The sequence below is a fragment of the Mirounga leonina genome, unplaced genomic scaffold (assembly GCF_011800145.1).
Source record: "Mirounga leonina isolate KUSES-001 unplaced genomic scaffold, KU_Mleo_1.0 Mir_376, whole genome shotgun sequence".
NCBI lineage: Eukaryota > Metazoa > Chordata > Mammalia > Carnivora > Phocidae > Mirounga > Mirounga leonina.
This window is the reverse complement of record NW_023270718.1, coordinates 5,216,019-5,235,096: the sequence shown is the minus strand read 5'-3', so window position 1 is coordinate 5,235,096 and position 19,078 is coordinate 5,216,019. Positions and strand designations below refer to the sequence as shown.

General features: G+C 51.0%; 1 protein-coding gene across 1 annotated transcript in view; it reads right to left on the bottom strand.

Annotated features, from left to right (window-relative positions):
* Positions 1–9,501: 9,501 nt before the first annotated feature.
* CPT1C (carnitine palmitoyltransferase 1C) overlaps positions 9,502–19,078 on the bottom strand; it is a 20,153-nt gene continuing 10,576 nt past the window's right edge. The window contains exons 8-20 of the mRNA XM_034986981.1: positions 17,411–17,488; positions 17,082–17,189; positions 16,842–16,926; positions 15,287–15,482; positions 14,967–15,149; positions 14,286–14,391; positions 12,706–12,822; positions 12,264–12,428; positions 11,889–12,023; positions 11,101–11,253; positions 10,314–10,427; positions 10,078–10,170; positions 9,502–9,822 (exon numbers count right to left, since the gene is read on the bottom strand). Coding sequence (XP_034842872.1) covers positions 9,637–9,822; positions 10,078–10,170; positions 10,314–10,427; positions 11,101–11,253; positions 11,889–12,023; positions 12,264–12,428; positions 12,706–12,822; positions 14,286–14,391; positions 14,967–15,149; positions 15,287–15,482; positions 16,842–16,926; positions 17,082–17,189; positions 17,411–17,488 — 1,719 coding nt within the window. The 3' untranslated portion in view covers positions 9,502–9,636. The remainder of the gene's footprint in view (positions 9,823–10,077; positions 10,171–10,313; positions 10,428–11,100; positions 11,254–11,888; positions 12,024–12,263; positions 12,429–12,705; positions 12,823–14,285; positions 14,392–14,966; positions 15,150–15,286; positions 15,483–16,841; positions 16,927–17,081; positions 17,190–17,410; positions 17,489–19,078) is intronic.

Here is a 19,078-nt window from a genome sequence, read left to right as displayed (position 1 = left end):
GCCAAGACCTATCTCACTGGTATGCCCAAAACATTTATTTTTTTTTAAACATTTTATTTATTTATTTGTGTGAGAGAGAATGAGAGAGAGCACATGAGAGGGCGGAGGGTCAGAGGGAGAAGCAGACTCCCTGCCGAGCAGGGAGCCCGATGTGGGACTCGATCCAGGGACTCCAGGATCACGACCTGAGCCAAAGGCAGTCGCTCAACCAACTGAGCCACCCAGGCGCCCTGCCCAAAACATTTTTATCATTCAGGAGATTCCAAGTAATCGTCTTTTTTTTTTTTAAGATTTTATTTGTCAGAGAGAGAGAGTATGCACAAACAGGGAAAGTGGCAGGCAGAGGGAGAAGCGGACTCCTCCACTGAGCAAGGAGCCCAATGTGGGACTCGAACCCAGGACCCTGGGATCATGACCCAAGCCGAAGGCAGATGCCCAAACAACTGAGCCACCCAAGCATCCCTCCTTCTTAAAGGGATTTTTAGGAGCTCTGCACCAATGAAGGGGATCAGAATATGCCACCCCAAAATATACCACTTTGGCATAAGAATTATTTTGAGCTGGAGGCAAATGAGAATCAACAGAGGCAGAAAGAAGACTTCTCGGAGCTTCCTTTATCTGACCACAAGCAAAAATTCCTGAGAAATGAGGACTCCTATAAATCCCCTCCTGAGGGAGTGTAAGGCCATGGAGAGGATGCGAAGTTGGCACCCAGAGGGTTCTGTGAACAAACGTTTCTAAGATAATCCTTATCTTCCATTAGTTCTCTCTGCGTATTTCTCAGTCACTTCCCCACAACTTACCACCCCTATCCTAAAACCCTTTTTCTGTTGTCCCGTGGCTTCTTCAGAGTTTATCATTCATTGTTAAAAAGGTATATAAGGGCGGCGGGGCGGGGGGGGGGGGGGCGCGCCTGGCTGGCTCAGTTGGTTAAGTGTCTGCCTTCAGCTCAGAGAGGCAGGGAATAGATTCACCCTCACAGCCTCAGAAGGAACCAAACCCTGCACTCTGATCCCAGACTTCTAGTCTCTCCACCTTTGAGAAAAGCTCTGTTATTGAATCTACCCCAGCTGTGGTACTTTGTTACAAGAACCCCAGAACACTAATATACTCCCTCCCCACCAGGAGTAAGCCCTTGTGGCAATGGTTGCCTATTAGCCAAAATTCAACTGAAGGTAACAGAGGCTGTTTTCTTTGTTTTAAGCAGGAAGGATTTTTTTTAAATATTGATTTATTTATTTGAGAGAGAGAGCGCGAGTGAGCAGGAGGGGCAAAGGAAGAGGGAGAGTGAATCTCAAGCAAATTCGGCACTGAGTGTGGAGCCTGACTCGGGACTCGATCTCACGACCATGAGATCATGACCTGAGCCGAAACCAAGAGTCAGAGGCTTAACCAACTGCACCACCCAGGCACCCCTAAATAGAAGGGGTTAATACCAGGAAAGAAACACGGAAAATGTCAGGAAGGGTTGGAGGAGTGGACTCTGGGCTACACCTTCAGGAAAACCTCCTGGAAAGACACTGCTGAAGCATCCCTTCCAGGGGAGCTGATACCCCTGACTATCCTGAAGGTGGAATCTAGGGAGCAGGTTGCTGCAGGAACAGACAAAGTTAGCTGCTATGGTAGTCTGTCTCATTAGAGGCCCAATGAGCCATAAATCCCATGGGTCACACCCTCTGTAGGCCCTGCCCCTTCAATCTGGCCTCATGACTTCCTTTCACCAATAGGACAAGATGGAAGTGATGCTCTGCCTATTCTAGATTTAAGCTTAAGAGGGCCTGGCAGCTCCATTTTTGTACCCTGGGCAGCCCTGGGCTACCATAAAACAGGTCAGGCTGCCTGGCTGGGGAGATCTCTTGAAGAGATCCCATGAAGGGGGAGAGTCCTAGCCATTCCATGTCCCAGCGGACCCTCCAGCTCAATGCAGCCACACTGGTGACCACTGCAAGATGGTTGAGCCCAACCCAATCCAGGTCACAGGATCATGACCAAGTGGAATGGTTGGCTTTTCAAATTGTGGTTAAAACAAGCAGAGCATAAAAGTCACCATTTTAACCATCTTTACATTTACAATTTAGTGGCATTAATTACTCTCCCAATGTTGTCTAACCATCGCCACAGTCTATTCTATTTGTAGAACTTTTCATTATCTCCAACAGAAACTCTGTGCCCATTAAACAAAACCACCTCATTCCCCATTCCTCCCTCCTCCCAGCCCTGGCAACCACCAGGAACATCTTTTCATGTGCTTATTGGCCGTTTGTGTATCTTCTCTGGAGAAATGTCTATTCAAGTCCTTGGCCCATTTTTGAATGGGGTCATTTGTTTTTTGTTTTTATGGAGTTGTAGGAGTTCTGGATGTTAACTCCTTATCAGATAGATGACATGCAAATATATTCTTCCAGCATGTGGGCTGCTTTTTCACTCTATTGACTGTGTCCTTGGATGCAGATTTTTTTTTAAATTTTCATCTGTTTATTTATTTTATCTATGTTTAATTCTGTCTGTGCTTTTGCTGTCACACTGGGGAAGTCATTGCCAAATCCAATGTCATGAAGCTTTTGCTCTGTGTTTTAGGAACTTAATAGGGATGCCTGGCTGGCTCAGTTGGTGGAGTATGCAACTCTTGATCTTGGGGTTGTGAGTTCAAGCCCCATGTTGGGTGTGGAGCTTACCTTAAAAAATGCATCTTTTGTAAAAAAGAGCTTTAATAGTTTTATTTCTTACATTTTGGTCTTTGGTCCATTTCAAGTTAATATTTGTACATGGGGTAAGGAAAAGGTCCAATTTTGTTCTTTTGCATGTGGATATCCATTTTTCCTAATGCCATTTTTGAAGACTGTCCTTTCCCCATTGAGTGGTCTTGGCATACTTGCCAAGATCATTTGACTACATGTACAAGGGTTTATTTCTGACTTCTCTATTCTTTTCCATCGGTTCCCATGCCTTCCTTTATGCCAGTACCATGCTACTGTGATTACTGTAGCTTTGTGATCATGAGCTCATTCTGTTGGACCCCCTCAAGCATTTTAGGTGGAGTGGATCAGAAGATGGACCTGAGATCAGACAAGCAGAGCCAGAGGACACAAATAAACTGCATCAGCAGGTGGGCTAGACCCCCATGACATTCACCACCGTTGCACTAGCCCCTGTCCCTGAGCCGACACTTAAGACTACATTGAACAGGGCTGAAGTGAGGAGGGGTTCCCTAAAATCAGCTGACAGAGGTAGAAAAAGTCTGGGCAGTATTTTTACTCATTTAACTCTTCATTACAGAAATTTGAAGCATATACAAAAGTAAAATAATATGATGAAGTCCCCACCCCAATGACCATCCCCTAGCTTCACTACTTGTCAACTTGTGTCCAAGCTTGTTTCACTGATGCCCCTGTGGTGGGCAGAACAATGGTCCCCCCAAAGATGTCCACGTCCTGAACCCCGGAAACCTGTGACGGTGTTCTGCTACATGGCAAAAGGGAATTAGGTTACAGAAGGAATTAAGGTTTCTCAACAGCTGGTTTTAGGATAGGGAGCTATTCCTGGATATTCCAAGTGGTCCCCGAATAGTCACAAGGGTCCTTATAAGTGAAAGATGATAGCAGGCGTCAGTCACAGGAAGATGTGACTAGAACAGAAAGGCGTATCGGAGGAAACAATGCCTGCCATGAAGAGGGAAGAAGCAGCCAGGACCCCAGGAGTGTGGGCGGCTTCTAGAGGCTTTCTAGAGAAGGACAATGAAGTGGATTCTCCCCTAGAGCCTCCAGGAAGGAACTCAACCCTGCTGACGCCTTGCTTTCAGCCCAGTGAGACCCATAATGAACTTCTGGCCTCCAGAGTGTAAGATAATAAGTTAGTCTTACTTAAAGTGCTGAATTTGTGGCAACTTGTTAAAGCCGCAATAGACAACAATGTAATGCCTCTCCGCGGGATCACTGGGAAACTCATCCATATAATCTTATTTCATCCCTAAATACTTCAGTGTGCATTTCCTTAAAGATAAGGGTTTTTTTGTTTCGGGTTTTTTTAAAAGATTTTATTTATTTATTTGACAGAGAGACACAGCGAGAGAGGGAACACAAGCAGGGGGAGTGGGAGAGGGAGAAGCAGGCTTCCCGCTGAGCAGGGAGCTGGATGTGGGGCCCGATCCCAGGACCCTGGGATCATGACCTGAGCCGAAGGCAGCCTAACGACTCAGCCACCCAGGTGCCCCAAAGATAAGGGTTCTTTATAACATGACCACAATGCCATTATCACCCATAAAGAATTAATGTAATTTCTTTTTTTTTCTTTTTTTTATTCTTATGTTAATCCCCATACATTATTACATCATTAGTTTTAGATGAAGTGTTCCATGATTCATTGTTTGTGCATAACACCCAGTGCTCCATGCAGAATGTGCCCTCCTCAATACCCACCACCAGGCTAACCCATCCTGAATTAATGTAATTTCTTAATAGCAAATGCCCAGTCAAGGATGGAACTTTAGGGCGCCTGGGTGGCTCAGCTGGTTAAGCGACTGCCTTCGGCTCAGGTCATGATCCTGGAGTCCCGGGATCGAGCCCGGCATCGGGCTCCCCGCTCAGCGGGGAGTCTGCTTCTCCCTCTGACCCTCCTCCCTCTCATACTCTCTGTCTCTCATTCTCTCTCTCGCAAAAAAAAAAAAGGATGGAACTTTAAAAACAATTATATAGGAATGTCTGGGTGGCTCAGTCGGTTAAGTGTCTGCCTTCGGCCTGAGCCGTGATCCCAGGGTCCTGGGATCGAGTCCCATATTGGGCTCCTTGCTCAGTGGGGAGCCTGCTTCTCCCTCCGCCACTCCCCCTGCTTGTCCTCTCTCTCTGACAAATAAATAAAAATCTTTTTTAAAAATTAATAAAAACAATTATATATATTTTTTGACATTTAATACTGTTTGTTGAACGAATACATGAATGAATTGGTCTTTGACAAGATTTATGCTTGTTGCATGATCCTCTGATCCACACTTGTTAGCCTTGTCATGAGGAGCCCTTTGCACATATTTCCAATAACCTTAAAAATGGTTATTTTAGGGGCGCCTGGGTGGCTCAGTTGGTTAAGCGACTGCCTTCGGCTCAGGTCATGATCCTGGAGTCTCTGGATCGAGTCCCGCATCGGGCTCCCTGCTCGGCAGGGAGTCTGCTTCTCCCTCTGACCCTCTTCCCTCTCATGCTCTCTCTATCTCATTCTCTCTCTCAAAAAAAAAAAAAAAAAAAAAGGTTATTTTAGGGGCGCCTGGGTGGTTCAGTCGGTTCAGCGACCCACTCTTGGTTTCCATCCAGGTCACGATCTCGGGGTCCTGGGACGAGCCCCCCTTGGGCTCTGCCCCCAGCAGGGCGTCTGCTTGGGGATTCTCACCCTCTCCCTCTGCCCCTCCTCCCTCTCTCAAAAAAATAAACAAATAAACCTGTAAACAAATTAAAAATAAATACATAAATGGTCACTTTACCTTTCCGAAGAGCTGAAACTACGGCGAAAGTGGAAGAGCGGAGGCCTTCTGCAAGCTCACGTAGAGGAGTGTGGACCTCCGCGAGCTGCTGGTCCCGCCCACGAGCACCTGACGTACGTGACGCACGTGACGCACGTGACGCACCGGCCCCGCGCCCGGGGTCTGCGCGGGAAGTGGCGCTGACTGCTGCAGCGCCTGCGCAAGGCCAAGAGGGAGGCTGTCCTCTGGAGAACCCGCACGTGGTTGCGACGCACCTGCGGGGCGTAATCACCCTGCCTGAGGTGGTGGGCAGCATGGTGGGTGTCTACGAGGGCAAGACCTTCTCCCCGTGGAAATCAAGTAGGAGATGACTGGCCACTACCTGGGCGAGTTCTCCATCACCTGCAAACCTATGAAACACAGCTGGCCTGCTATTCAGCCGCCCCATTCCCGCCACTTTGTCCCTCTCAAGGAGCCTATTCAGCAATAAAAGCCCAGCCTTCTCTTAAGAAAAAATTGAAATAATTTTGGATTGGAGAAAGTCGCAAAAGTGACAACAAGGTGTCAATGTAGATTCCCGAATTGTAGCAAATTCTGGTGGGGGGATGGAGATAACGGGGGGGGGGGGGGGCTGGGGGGGGGCATATGGGAACTCTTTGTGCCTTTTGTCAATTTTTCTGTGAATCTAAAACTGCTCTAAAAAATGAAGTCTTATTTTATTTTATTTTTTTAGTTATTTATTAGAGAGAGCAAGCAGGGGGAACGGCAGAGAGGGAGGAAGAAGGAGAGGGAGAGAATCTCAAGCCAACTCCTTGCTGAGCACAGACTCTGATGAGGGGCTCAATGCAGGGCTCAGTCTCACAACCCTGAGATCATGACCCCAGCCGAAACCAAGAGTCAGATGTTCGACCAACTGAGCCACCCAGGCCCCCCCCCACAAAGTCTATTTTTAAAAAGTAGTACATTGGGGCGCGTGGGTGGCTCAGTCATTGGGCGTCTGCCTTCCGCTCAGGTCATGATCCCAGGGTCCTGGGATCGAGCCCCACATCGGGCTCCCTGCTCCACAGGAACCCTGCTTCTCCCTCTCCCACTCCCCCTGCTTGTGTTCCCCCTCTCACTGTGTCTCTCTCTGTCAAATAAATAAATAAAATCTAATAGAAATAAATAAATAAATAAATAAAGTAGTACCGGGACACCTGGCCATCTCAGTCAGTAGAACATGTGACTTGTGATCTTGGGGTCGTGAGTTCCAGTCCCACCTTGCGTGTGGAGCCTACTTATACTTATTTTTTTTTAAAGATGACTCAGCCACCCAGGTGCCCCTGGAGCCTACTTAAAAAACAAAACAAACAAAAAAAAAAAACAGTAATACAGATGGTTCCTGCACACCCTTTACTCACCTTCTAATGTTAACATCTTGCCTAACCATAGTACAATGACCAAACTCCATACAGTGGGCTGAATAATGACCCTTATATCTGTTTTCTTACGCTGCCATCACAAAGTACCATAAATATAGCGGCTTGAACAACAAAATATATTCTCTCACAGGAAGGGGGGTATGGTTTGGTGGGAGATGAAACGGGGGATTGTTTTCATTGTCTGTTGCTGCATGACAAATTACCCCAAACTTAGAGGCTTAAAACACACATTGATTATCTCACAATTTCCATAGGTCAGAAGTCCAGACAGAGTTTAGTTCGATTCTCCACTTTAGGGGCACCTGACTGGCTCAGTCAGTGAAGCATGCAACTCTTGATCTCAAGATTATGAGCTCGAGCCCCTCATTGGGTGTAGAGATTACTTAAAAAAAAATCTTAAGTTAAAAAAAATAATAAAAGATTCTCCAATTCAGGGTCTCCCCAGGGTAGAATTCACGAGATGTCCAGGGCTGTGGTCTCATCAGAGACTCTACAGCGGGGAGAGCCACTTCCAAGCTTCCTTAGAGTGTTGGTGGAATCCATTCATTTTCTTTTGGCTGTATGACTGAGGGCTCCAGAGCTTCCCTGGATGTTGGCTGGTGGTGGGCCTCAAGTTCTAGAGGCCACCCACAGTTCTTTGGAAAGGAGGCTTTCTCTACATGGCTGCAGGCCAGCAAAGATAATCTCTCAGCCCATGGAGAGATTAAGGGAGTGACATACCATTACCTTTGCCATATACTATTGATTGGAAGTAAGCCACAGGTCTGCCCACACTTAAAGGGATGACACAAAGGTGTGGACATCAAGAGGTGGGAGATCATTGGGGGTCACCTCGGGCTCTGTCCACCATAGGAATGGATTTAGAAATGGGATGAGGTTAGGGATATGGGGTTGAAGCTGAGGTCTTTGGAGTTTGCATTACTTTTCTACTGTTGCATATAAAGAAAACCCAAAACAGGGCGCCTGGGTGGCTCAGTTGGTTGAGCGACTGCCTTCAGCTCAGGTCATGGTCCCAGGGTCCTGGGATCGAGTCCTGCATCGGGCTCCCAGGGAGCCTGCTTCTCCCTCTCCCACTCCCCCTGCTTGTGTTCCCTCTCACTGTGTCTCTCTCTGTCAAATAAATAAATAAAATCTTTAAAAAAAAGAAAAAGGAAAAAGAAAACCCAAAACATAACAGCTTAAAATAACAAATATTTATTATCTCACAGTTTTTGCAAGTCAGGAGTCTGGCTCAGGGTGTTATACGAGGTTACAGCCAAGAGGTCAACTGGGTTGCAGTCATCTGAAGGGTTGACTGGGGTGGGAGAATCTGCTTTAAAAATAGTTCCCTCACGTGTTCCTCACTGATGGTTGGCAGGAGGCCTCAGTGCTTCACCACGTGGGTCTCCCCACAAGCTGCTTGAGTGTTCCCACGACATGGCAGATGGCTTCCCACAGAGCAAGTGATTCAGAGAGAGCGAGAAGGAAGCCAGAATGTCTTTCATGTCACAATCACTTCTACCATATTCTTTTACTTGGGGGAAAAGAGTCACTAGTTTCAGTCCACACTCAAGGGAAGAAGGATGAAGGTCCACCTTGTGGAGGGAAGAGGGTCAAAGTACTTGTGGAAAAAATTTTTTTTAATTACGTAAACTCGATCTCCAGCACAGGGCTTGAAATCATGCCCCCAAGATCAAGAGATCAATAGCACACTCTCCTGACTGAGCCAGCCAGGTGCCCCACTTGTGGACATTTTTCAAAACCACTAGAGTTAGTGGGTTGGGTGTGAAGGTTGGGCTCGTGGCAGTTAAGGTGTTCAGGATTTTAATGTGTTGTGGGGCTTGGGTTATTATGCTTGACAGAAACAACGGGGCTTGGTATCATGGAGTATGGGAATCATGGCAGTGGTGGATTGGATCATTGGGGTTTCGGTGTGGTTAGATGGGATTGGTGTTGATATGACTGCAGTTGAACTGGTGGGGGTTGTAAGTGTAGTCGGGGTAGAGTGGGGGTGCGATCAAGGAGTGTGGTGTTTAAAGTCATAACTATGGGTCAAATTTAAGTTTGGGTTATGGTGGGGATGGGATGGGAGTTTTGGTGGGGTGATGGAGTTTGGGGTTGGACATTTTTGTGTTGGTCGTACGCTCCGAATGGTGGTTGAGTCATTAGGTGTAGTGGGGTGTGGCATTTTGGAGGCATTCGTTGTTGGAATCGACAGTGGTGAGGGGCGAACATTAGGTAGTGCATTTCCTGGTTATGGAAGCTGAACCCATCATCTAGGTGGGGGTTGAAATGGCTGGGGTTTGGGTTGAGGAATAAGAATCTTGAGGGGTTCATTTGAGGGGTGTCAACTAGGGTGGGTGGAATGGTGTCGATCTTTATGTTTGGGGTGGGCAGTGACATTGGGACCACAGGAACTGGACTAATGAGAGTTTTGGGGGTTGTTTGACTGGTGTGGGCCTTGGATGGTTAGGTTTGGTGTGACTGGAGCTGGGAATGCAACAGAATGAGCAGGGTTGGGGGTTGTAGCTGAAACTGATTGTAACTGAGAATTCATGGTTGGGCCTGGGGATGGAGGGGAACTTTTCTCCTCCTCCACCCTGACCCTCACCTCTCCCACCCCTGCCCAGCCCAACAGCACAGTGAACACCACACACCCAGCTTATGCATCTTTATTGGACCAGATGTGGGATTTTCCAAACCCAAACAGGCCACCTCTGTCCTGCACCAGCCCAGTTGTAGAGACCCTCTCCCTAGTTCTTGGGGAGACCAGCTCCCTGCAGGGAGGGGTCAAAAGTTGGTAGATTTCGTGGGTGCCCTGGAGCCCCTCCTGTGGCAGGGGAGAGAGCCACCCCTGTGCCCCGAGTCCTCCTCCTGTAACCCACTGCACCTGGGCTTAGGACGCTGCCCGTCCTGGAAGAGGGAGGCCACATCCAACAGTGCATCCTCAATGTGCTGCCCCAGTCGGTGGGAGTCCTAGAAGGAGAAATACATCATGTCCAGGAGAAGCTGGGAGAGGGTCTCCTCGGTGCTGGAAAACAGGAAGGCTGGTATCCCCGATGTCCTGGTCTGAGGGAGGAGGGGGCTGGTGACTAGGATTCCTGGATCATGGGGGCAGCAGGGAGCTGGGATTCTAGACTCCTTGGTTGTAGGAGAGGAGGGAGCTAGGAGTCCAGATCCCTGGGTCCTGAGGGAGGAGGGTGCAGGGGTGTGTGTTCAACTCTGTCTCACCGTTTTTGTGCTAGACTTTTTGCTGGAGATATGGAAGGTGATGGTGTCATCCCCCATGAAGATGTACGAAACGCCATAACCATGGTCATCGGCCTGGAGGGACAGAGGGAAGGGAACCAAATAGCCTCCAGTCTCATACCCCCCGCCCCCCACTAGGCCGGAGTGCAGACCCCCAACACCCTCCTCCCTCAGGGCCCAGGGTCCAGGGAGGTGGGATCAGGCCCAGTTCCACTCACAGGCCCGAATCCACCACCAGAGGAAACATAGTCAGGGTAATTGTGGACGTCAAACAGGTGGATTTGCTGAACAGGGATCTGGCTGGTGGCCAGAGGCCACTGCTCCGAGTGAACCTGAGGGACAGGAGATGGTCAAGTATGCAGTAAAGACGAACAGACCCACCCGTCCGCGCCCTTGGCTCAGTTCCAAGCAACCCCGGCCCTTTCTGACCTCCCCTGACTGCCTATTTCCTCTAAATCGCCCAGTTTCTCTGGTTTCTCTGTCCTTCCCCTCCCTGACACCCGCCCCTCGGCTCTCCTCCTTTTCCGACCACACCTCTCCGCTTCTGCCTGATCCGGCCCTTCTCTTGGGTCTTCCTGACCACGCCTCCTTTCACCGCCCTCCTGGCCACGCCTCCTCTTCTTCCTGACCCCGCCCCTCTCCCTTCCTTCCCCCTTTTCCCTCTCCACCCCCCCACCAACTCTCTCCTCTAATACCTCCCTTTTCCTTTTTTTTTTTTTTAAGATTTTATTTATTTATTTGACAGAGAGAGACAGTGAGAGAGGGAACACAAGCAGGGGGAGTGGGAGAGGGAGAAGCAGGCTTCCCACCAAGCAGGGAGCCCCATGCGGGGCTCAATCCCAGGATCCCGGGATCATGACCTGAGCGAAAGCAGACGCTTAACGACTGAGCCACTCAGGCGCCCCTAATACCTCCCTTTTCCAACCTCACCCTCCTTATCCTGAAGTACCCGTCTCCTCCCGTGGTTCCCCTTTTCCCTCTCTAACCCTTTCCCTGCACCCCAACCTGGTCCAGAAAGGGCGACCGCAAGTGGAGAAACTGGGACACGATGTAGAGCGCAAAGAGGTGGCGGTCGACTCCCTGTCCGCTCATCGCTGCCTTCAGCAGAGCCTGGTGCTTTTCCACCGCCAGGCGGAACAGAGCACGGCGCTGGGGTTCCTGGGGTCCCCCGGGGAGGTCACAGGTCATGGAAAGACAGGAAGTGGGCTTACTGTTGGGGCTTGTCACACACCCCCGGCCTCAAAGGAGCTTGCAAAATCCCTGCAAGGCAGAGATATCAATTATAGAATTGAGGGGAAACAGGCTTAGAGAGGGGAAGTCACTTGCCCAGGCTCACACAGCAAAGCAGAATCAGGTGGGTTCCCAGGTCTGTCTGATATAGGGCCCCAACTCCTTCCATTGACCCAAAATAGGTAGGGGGTGGGGGAACAGAGGTACCCGTGGGGTTCTGAGTAGAGAGGTTATATAGGGACTACGTGGAAGGGTACAAATGGAAGTCACAAGGTCGCATAGAAGTTAAATCAAAGAGAGCTACATTGTGGAATCAAGGATCCCTGTTGGGTACCCCCCAGTGCCCTCTGTGACCCCCATTAAAGCATGTATCGCACTATGCTGAAATAGCTCTGTCTCGCCCCACCAGTGAGTTCCTTGAGGTCAGAGACCAGGTCTGGTTCCTCCTTTGTCCATAATGCCCATCATGGGGCCTGGTCCTCAGGAGGCACTCCAAAAATATTTGCAAATGTAGGAACGAGTAAATGGAAATGACCAAAGCCTCAAACGAGGCCCACACCCACTGTTTTCTCTTTGTCCTCCATGGCTCTCACAAAGTTGCAGGCCTCCCTCGTGCAAGACCGCACCGTCTCTGTCCGGCCTTCCAGGAACAAGCGAGTCATGGTCGACTCATAAGTCAGGCAGAATTCACCCCTGTCCTGGGGGACAAGGAAGAGAGGAGCCTGTCAGCTGGTCTCTGGAAATCTTCACAGACTTGACCCGCTTCTGTGTAGACCTCCCTCATCCTCCTGCTTGGGGAATGTGTGGTTGGGAGAGAGAAATCAAGATGGCGGACCCACAAGGGCAATGACCAGGAAGAGTCACTAAAGGGACTGACAAGGCAGGCCCAGGGGAACCAAAGTCCTGGCAAGGGGCTGAGGTCGAGGGCCCCAACTGACCCGGAAGTGGGCTAGCTGCAAGGCCACCTGGATGAAGCTGTCTGAAGAGAGATGGCAGCGTTTGATGAAGCTCTTGCCAAAGTGGGAGAAAGGGAAGACGTGGCAGTCGATGTTTCCAGACAAGGTCTTGGCTCCCCTCAGGGCTAGAGAGATGGACAGACGGATCTGCCAGAGGAGGAGGGAGGGAGGGATGGCTGGGGTTACGGATGGGGTAGAGCTGGGAGTGGGGCTGGAAGTGGAGGTGGGAGCCGAGTCAGGGTGGGGGTGGAGTGCAGAAATGAACAAACATGTCCCTGAAGGGCTGGATTAAGGATGGAGGTCAGGTGGGACTGGGGTTGGGGATGGATGGGGTTGGGGTTAAGTTTGGGGGTGGGGATGAGTTTCGAGTCACAGCCAGGGAGATTTGGGTACTTGGAGGAGAGGCCCCGAAGCCCCGTCTCACCTTTTCTGGAAGGTCCCAGTGCAGCCGCTGGGGCTGGGGCAGTGAGGGCTCAGGATGCCCCTTGCAGTGGCCGTCTGCCGAGTAGCCCAGCTGAAAACATTCTGTGGCCAGAGTGAACTGTGTACAAACAGAGGCTGTCAGAGCCCCTTCCTCCCTCTGGGCTGAGAGCCATCTAACCAGGGACTTCTTTTCATAAGTCCCTCCTGGGGCCTGGTGGTGGGGGAAGTGGGAGCAGTCCCTCTCCCACTCCCCCTGCTTGTGTTCCCTCTCTCGCTATGTCTCTCTGTCAAATAAATAAATAAAATCTTAAAAAAAAAGATTTTATTTATTTGAGAGAGAGAGAGAGAGAGCACGAGCAGGGGCAGAGGGAGAAGCAGACTCCCCGCTGAGCAGGGAGCCTGATGCAGGGCTCGATTCCAGGACCCCGAGATCATGACATGAACAGAAGGCAGATGCTTAACTGACTGAGCCACCCAGGCGCCCCTTGTTAAACAGTGTAAATCAGCATTGATGGAGGACCTACCGCCCGCCAGCCTTCCACTTAATTCTCACGGTAACTTAGGAAGAAGGGATTCACATCCCCATTGCAATGTTAGAAACATATCGGGAGAAGAACACCTCACTTGGGGCCTTGGAGTTTCCATTGATCTATACCTTATTCTATGTGACATCTCTTCATTCAAAGCCAATGTGCAGAGACCTCATGTTGACAATAAGGGTCTGAGGGGTCTGAGGTTCAACTGAATTGACAGTTTCATTCACCAGTATCATCAAAGGGGGACAATTCTCATTTGTGAAACAGGCACAGAAGAAGCCCCTTACCCGGGGCTGCTCCTAAGATCTGAAAGGGGCCTCCCTTCCCCTCATACACACCAGATCCCACCCTGGGCCCCATCCAACACCTCGTGTAACGCTACAGAAGAGTGGGAACCTGGTGGGTATAAGCACCACCCTCCATGATTTAGGGACTAAATAAAATAGAGAAAATGGAGATGCGATGGTTCCCAGGATTGGATGGGAGCTTCCAGATCAAAGAAAATCCAACCCTTTCATCTGATGAAGGAAGAAACGAGGCTCAGAGGAGGGGAGTCACTTGCCCGAGGTCACACAGCATTCTGGAATCACATTCTTGCTCTACAACTCCTGGCTCGGTGATTCTGGGCAAATCACTTCCCTTCTCTGAGCCCCAACTGCCCATCCATCAAAAGAAGGTCATAGGGGCGCCTGGGTGGCTCAGTCGTTAAGCATCTGCCTTCGGCTCAGGTCATGATCCCAGGGTCCTGGGATCGAGCCCCACATCAGGCTCCCTGCTCCGCGGGAAGCCTGCTTCTCCCTCTCCCACTCCCCCTGCTTGTGTTCCATCTCTCGCTGTGTCTCTCTCTGTCAGATAAATAAATAAAATCTTTAAAAAAAAAAAAAAAGGTCATAATCCCAGACCCCCTTTTCTTTGCTGGGCGACTCCGGTCCGGTCTTTGCCTGTCTGAGCCTCTGTCTTCCCTCTGACTGTAAGGCCCTGGAGAAGAAGATCTTTGGAAATGGGGCTGATGGTCCCCAGGGTGGGGGTGGGCTGGCCATCCTACCTCCCACATGTGTCCTGAGATGGGGCAGTCGGCCCACGAGTGCTCCACGCTGAGACCCAGCTTCCCATTGGAGAAGACAATTAGAGTGAAGGATTTGTCAAACCAGCTGCAGGGGGAGAATTCAAAGTGGTCACCAAGGGGCCAAGAGTGAACTCAGGTGCTCTCTGTGGGACATAGGAGTGTCAGGGTGGATGGATTTTTCTGGAACCAGGGTTGGCTCTCTAAGAGGCTGGGGGTCTCCACCAGGCGGTCTAGATGGTTTCTGAGGCATGTCTAGGGCTTGGGAAATTGGAAGATTTTGAGGGAACATACCAAGAAAAGGTCAAGGTTCCGAAGGAGAGGTTAGGGGGACTCTTCTGGGAACCTCAGAAATCAGAGTGATGCCTGGGGTACATCTAGGAAGTTGTCTGAGGATCTCTAGGTAGGAAGTCCCAGGTCTGGGGTCCTGGGTTTGGGGTGCCTGCATGAAAATCTAAGGATTCTGTGGTTCTGAGCCTGAGGTCCCCAGGCTTGGGGCTCTGGCTTTGGGGGTCTCTAGGTTTGAAGGTCCAGGTTTGGGGTTTGGTGGTCCTCAGATCTGGGGTCCAGGGTCTGCTTGTCTAGTGTCCAGAGTCCTAGGTCTGGATACTGGGTTCTGGGGTCACCGGTTGCGGTGAGGTTCAAGTCCAGGGGCTGACTCACCGGTCATGGCCCCTGCCAGCAAGCAGAGCACGGGCATAGGCATCCAGTGAAGCTGCAGGGTCCTCCCTGGTGAGCCCTGCAGGCTCCGAGTCCAGTGATACAAAGAAGGCAGCTCCTTCCACGGCCTCCAAGGCATCCTCGGCCTGGATCTTCAGGGAACTCCGCACCTGGGCCCACACATCCCTGGGGGGGCGGGGGGGTGCTGGGACACGTGCCTGAGCCCATACACCCTGCCCAGCCTCTGCCTGGCCCCCAGCTTGCCTTTCCCCAACCTCCAGAGGCTGGCTGGGCCGTCGGGTCCCCTGACCTCTTACTCTTACCTGGGTGCGGCTGTCAGGGCAGCCAGATGCTCCTCCTGGGGGCAGGCAGGGGAGGGGTCGTCCAGGATTCGCTGGAACTGCTGTTCCAGGGCCCGCGGGGAGAGCAGGCCGCTTTGGGAGTGGGTCCCCACACGGAAGAATCGGCCTCGGTGGAAGACGGCCACGTGTCGGCTGTCCCGGAGGTGGCGGATATGGTCTAGGGGTGGGGTGGGCAGAAGGGCGGAGGGCAGGAAGGTCAGATACACTGCAAGAATAAGCACCATTTAGGGCGCCTGGGTGGCTCAGTCGGTTCAGTGTCTGACTCTTGGTTTCGGCTCAGGTCATGATCTCAGGGTCCTGGGGTCCAGCTGCTCTAGGCTCCACATTCAGCAGGGAGTCGGCTTGGGATTCTTTCCCCCTCCCTCCCCCCTCCTCCTCTGCTCCTCTCCCTGCTAGCAGCGCACACGCTCTCTCTCTAAAATAAATTTTTTTTTAGGGGCGCCTGGGTGGCTCAGATGGTTAAGCGTCTGCCTTCGGCTCAGGTCATGTCCTGGGATCGAGCCCCACATCGGGCTCCTGGCTCAGCGGAGAGCCTGCTTCTCCCTCTCCCTCTGCCTCTCTCCCTGCTCATGCTCTCACTCTCGCTCGCTCTCTCTCTCTCTATCTCTGTGTCTCAAATAAATAAATAAAATCTTTAAAAAAATAAATAAATTTTTTTAAAAAGATTTTTTATTTATTTGACAGAGAGAGACACAGCGAGAGAGGGAACACAAGCAGGGGGAGTGGGAGAGGGAGAAGCAGGCTTCCCGCGGAGCAGGGAGCCCGATGCGGGGCTCGATCCCAGGACATGACCTGAGCCGAAGGCAGATGCTTAACAACTGAGCCTCTCAGGTGCCCCTCTCTAAAATAAATTTTAAAAATAAGAACCATTTAGGGCGCCTGGGTGGCTCAGTCGTTAAGCGTCTGCCTTCGGCTCAGGTCATGATCCCGGGGTCCCGGGATCGAGTCCCACATCAGGCTCCCTGCTCGGCGGGAGGCCTGCTTCTCCCTCTCCCACTCCCCCTGCTTGTGTTCCTGCTCTCGCTGTGACTCTTTCTGTCAAATAAATAAAATCTTTAAAAAAAAAAAAAAAAAGAACCATTTATTAGGCATGTCCTGTATGGCTTGCACTGGTTTTTGTTTTGTTTTGTTTTTTAGATTTTATTTATTTGACAGAGCAAGAGAGCACAAGCAGGGGGAACAGTAGAGGGAGAGGGAGAAGCAGGCCCCCCACGTGGTGCTCGATCCCAGGACCCTGGGATCATGACCAGAGCCGAAGGCAGACACTTAACCATCTGAGCCACCCAGGCGCCCCGGCTTGCATGTTCTAAACACTCATTTAATCCTCCCCACCCTATGTACCACTATTATCCCGTTTCAGAGATGAGAAAACTAAGGCTCAGAGAGGGTAGTAACCGACCCAAGGTCACACAGCTAGGGAGCGATGCGATGGCGCTGGGATTCGAGCCCAGGAGAACATGCTCTCAACCACTACACTGTGACGCCTCTGTCAGTGAGGATGCAAGAGGAATCTCACCTTTTGGGATGCCGGGAATGCGCGTGGTATTGAATATCTTCTCATACTGGGCAGAGCACAAGGGCCGCATTCCCATCAGCAGAGTCTGCAAGAGACCATGGGCTCCAGAGGACGCTGCCTCCCAGGACCCACTTGGCCACACGGCCACAGGACCACAGTCTCCGTCCCCAGCCCATGGGTGGGGGGTGGGGGAGAGGGGCTCTGTCCCCAGCCCATGGGTTGGGGTGGGGGGGCTCTTACAGGCAGGATCTCCTGGCGGTTCAGACGGTGGCGGTACAGGAGGAGGGCATGGACTGCGTTCCCAGCACGAGCCGCCTGCACTGGTGTGGGAGTGACGTACAGGAAGTCCTGGGGGCCGGCCGAGGGGACGGCAAAACGCCTGGGGTCAGGTTTGGCCCCTGATCGGGGGCCCGGATCCCAAACCCAGAACCTGACCCCAACAGGCAGTGAGATGGTGAATTAGACTCTGATTGTGGTCACTGACCCTAAACCCCGCTTTCTACAGAGACATCCCAACCCTAGCCCTGGGGAGCTATGAACACAGCCCCTCCCCAGCTCTCCCCCCTCACCATCATGTAATAGTTGCTGTTCACCATCAGCGAGTGCCGGGAGCGCAGGTACACAAATTCTTCCCACCAGTCACTGACCTAGGAGTGGGGCAGAGAGATGTGAGGCTGGGGCAGCTGCTGCCAAGGTGGCGGGGGGGGGGGGGGCAATGGGAGTGGCAAGACCCCCAAGACTTTGCTGTGTCAAACGGGGAGGGTGGAGCTCAGTGAAGGAGGCCATCGTGATCAGTAACTAGCAGTAACCTAGAAGTCCATCAGGTGGGGATCAGTTAGCTAAACCGTGCTACACTCATGTTCTGGAATACTACCAAGCTCTTAAAAAAGAATAAGGCACAGGGGTGCCTGGGTGGCTCAGTCTTTAAGTGTCTGCCTTCGGCTCAGGTCATGATCCCAGGGTCCTGGGATTGAGTCCCGCATCCGGCTCTCTGCTCAGCAGGGAGCCTGCTTCTCCCTCTCCCACTCCCCCTGCTTATGTTCCCTCTCTCGCTGAGTCTCTCTCTGTCAAATAAATTTAAAAAAAGAAAAAGAAAAAAAGAATAAGGCGCATCTATATTACTGCCACAGAATAAGCAAGCACCGAGACACACTGCCAACTGAAAAAAGCTAGGCACACAACAATATATGTGAAATGATCTCATATGAGATTTAAAAAAATACCACTGAGACCCAAGTGTCCATCAACAGATGAATGGACAACCAAAGTGTGGTCTATCCATACAATAGAATTTTTTTTTTAAAGATTTTATTTATTCATTTGACAGAGATAGACACAGCGAGAGAGGGAACACAAGCAGGGGGAGTGGGAGAGGGAGAAGCAGGCTTCCCACAGAGCGAGGAGCCCGACGTGGGGCTCGATCCTAGGACCCTGGGATCATGACCTAAGCCGAAGGCAGACGCTTAACGACTGAGCCACCCAGGTGCCCGTTTTTTTTTTTTTTTAAGATTTTATTTGTTATTATTTTTTTTAACATTTTATTTAATGAGAGAGAGTGAGTGAGAGAGAGCACAGGCAGAGGTAGAAGCGGACTCTCTGCTGAGCAGGGAGCCTGATGCGGGGATCAATCCCAGGACCCCGGGATCATGGCCTAAGCCGAAGGCACACGCTTAACTGACTGAGCCACCCAGGTGTCCCAAGATTTTATTTTTATTTATTTATTTATTTATTTATTTATTTATTTATTTATTATTATTATTTTAAAGATTTTATTTATTTATTTGACAGAGAGATGCATCAAGAGAGGGAACACAAGCGGGGGAGTGGGAGAGGGAGAAGCAGGCTTCCCGCCAAGCAGGGAGCCCGATGTGGGGCTCGATCCCAGGACCCCAGGATCATGACCTGAGCCAAAGGCAGATGCTTAACGACTGAGCCACCCAGGCATCCCCCCAAGATTTTATTTTTAAGTCATCTCTACACCCAACAGGGGGCCTGAACTCACAACCCTGAGATCAAGAGTCATATGCTCCACTGACTGAGCCAGCTGGGAGCCCCTGCAATGGAATGTTAATATAAAAAGGAATGAAAATGGGGCGCCTGGGTGGCTCAGTCGGTTAAGCGTCTGCCTTTGGCTCAGGCCATGATCTCAGGGTCCTGGGATCGAGCTCCCTGCTCAATGGAGAGTCTGCTGGGGCGCCTGGGTGGCTCAGTCGTTAAGCGTCTGCCTTTGGCTCAGG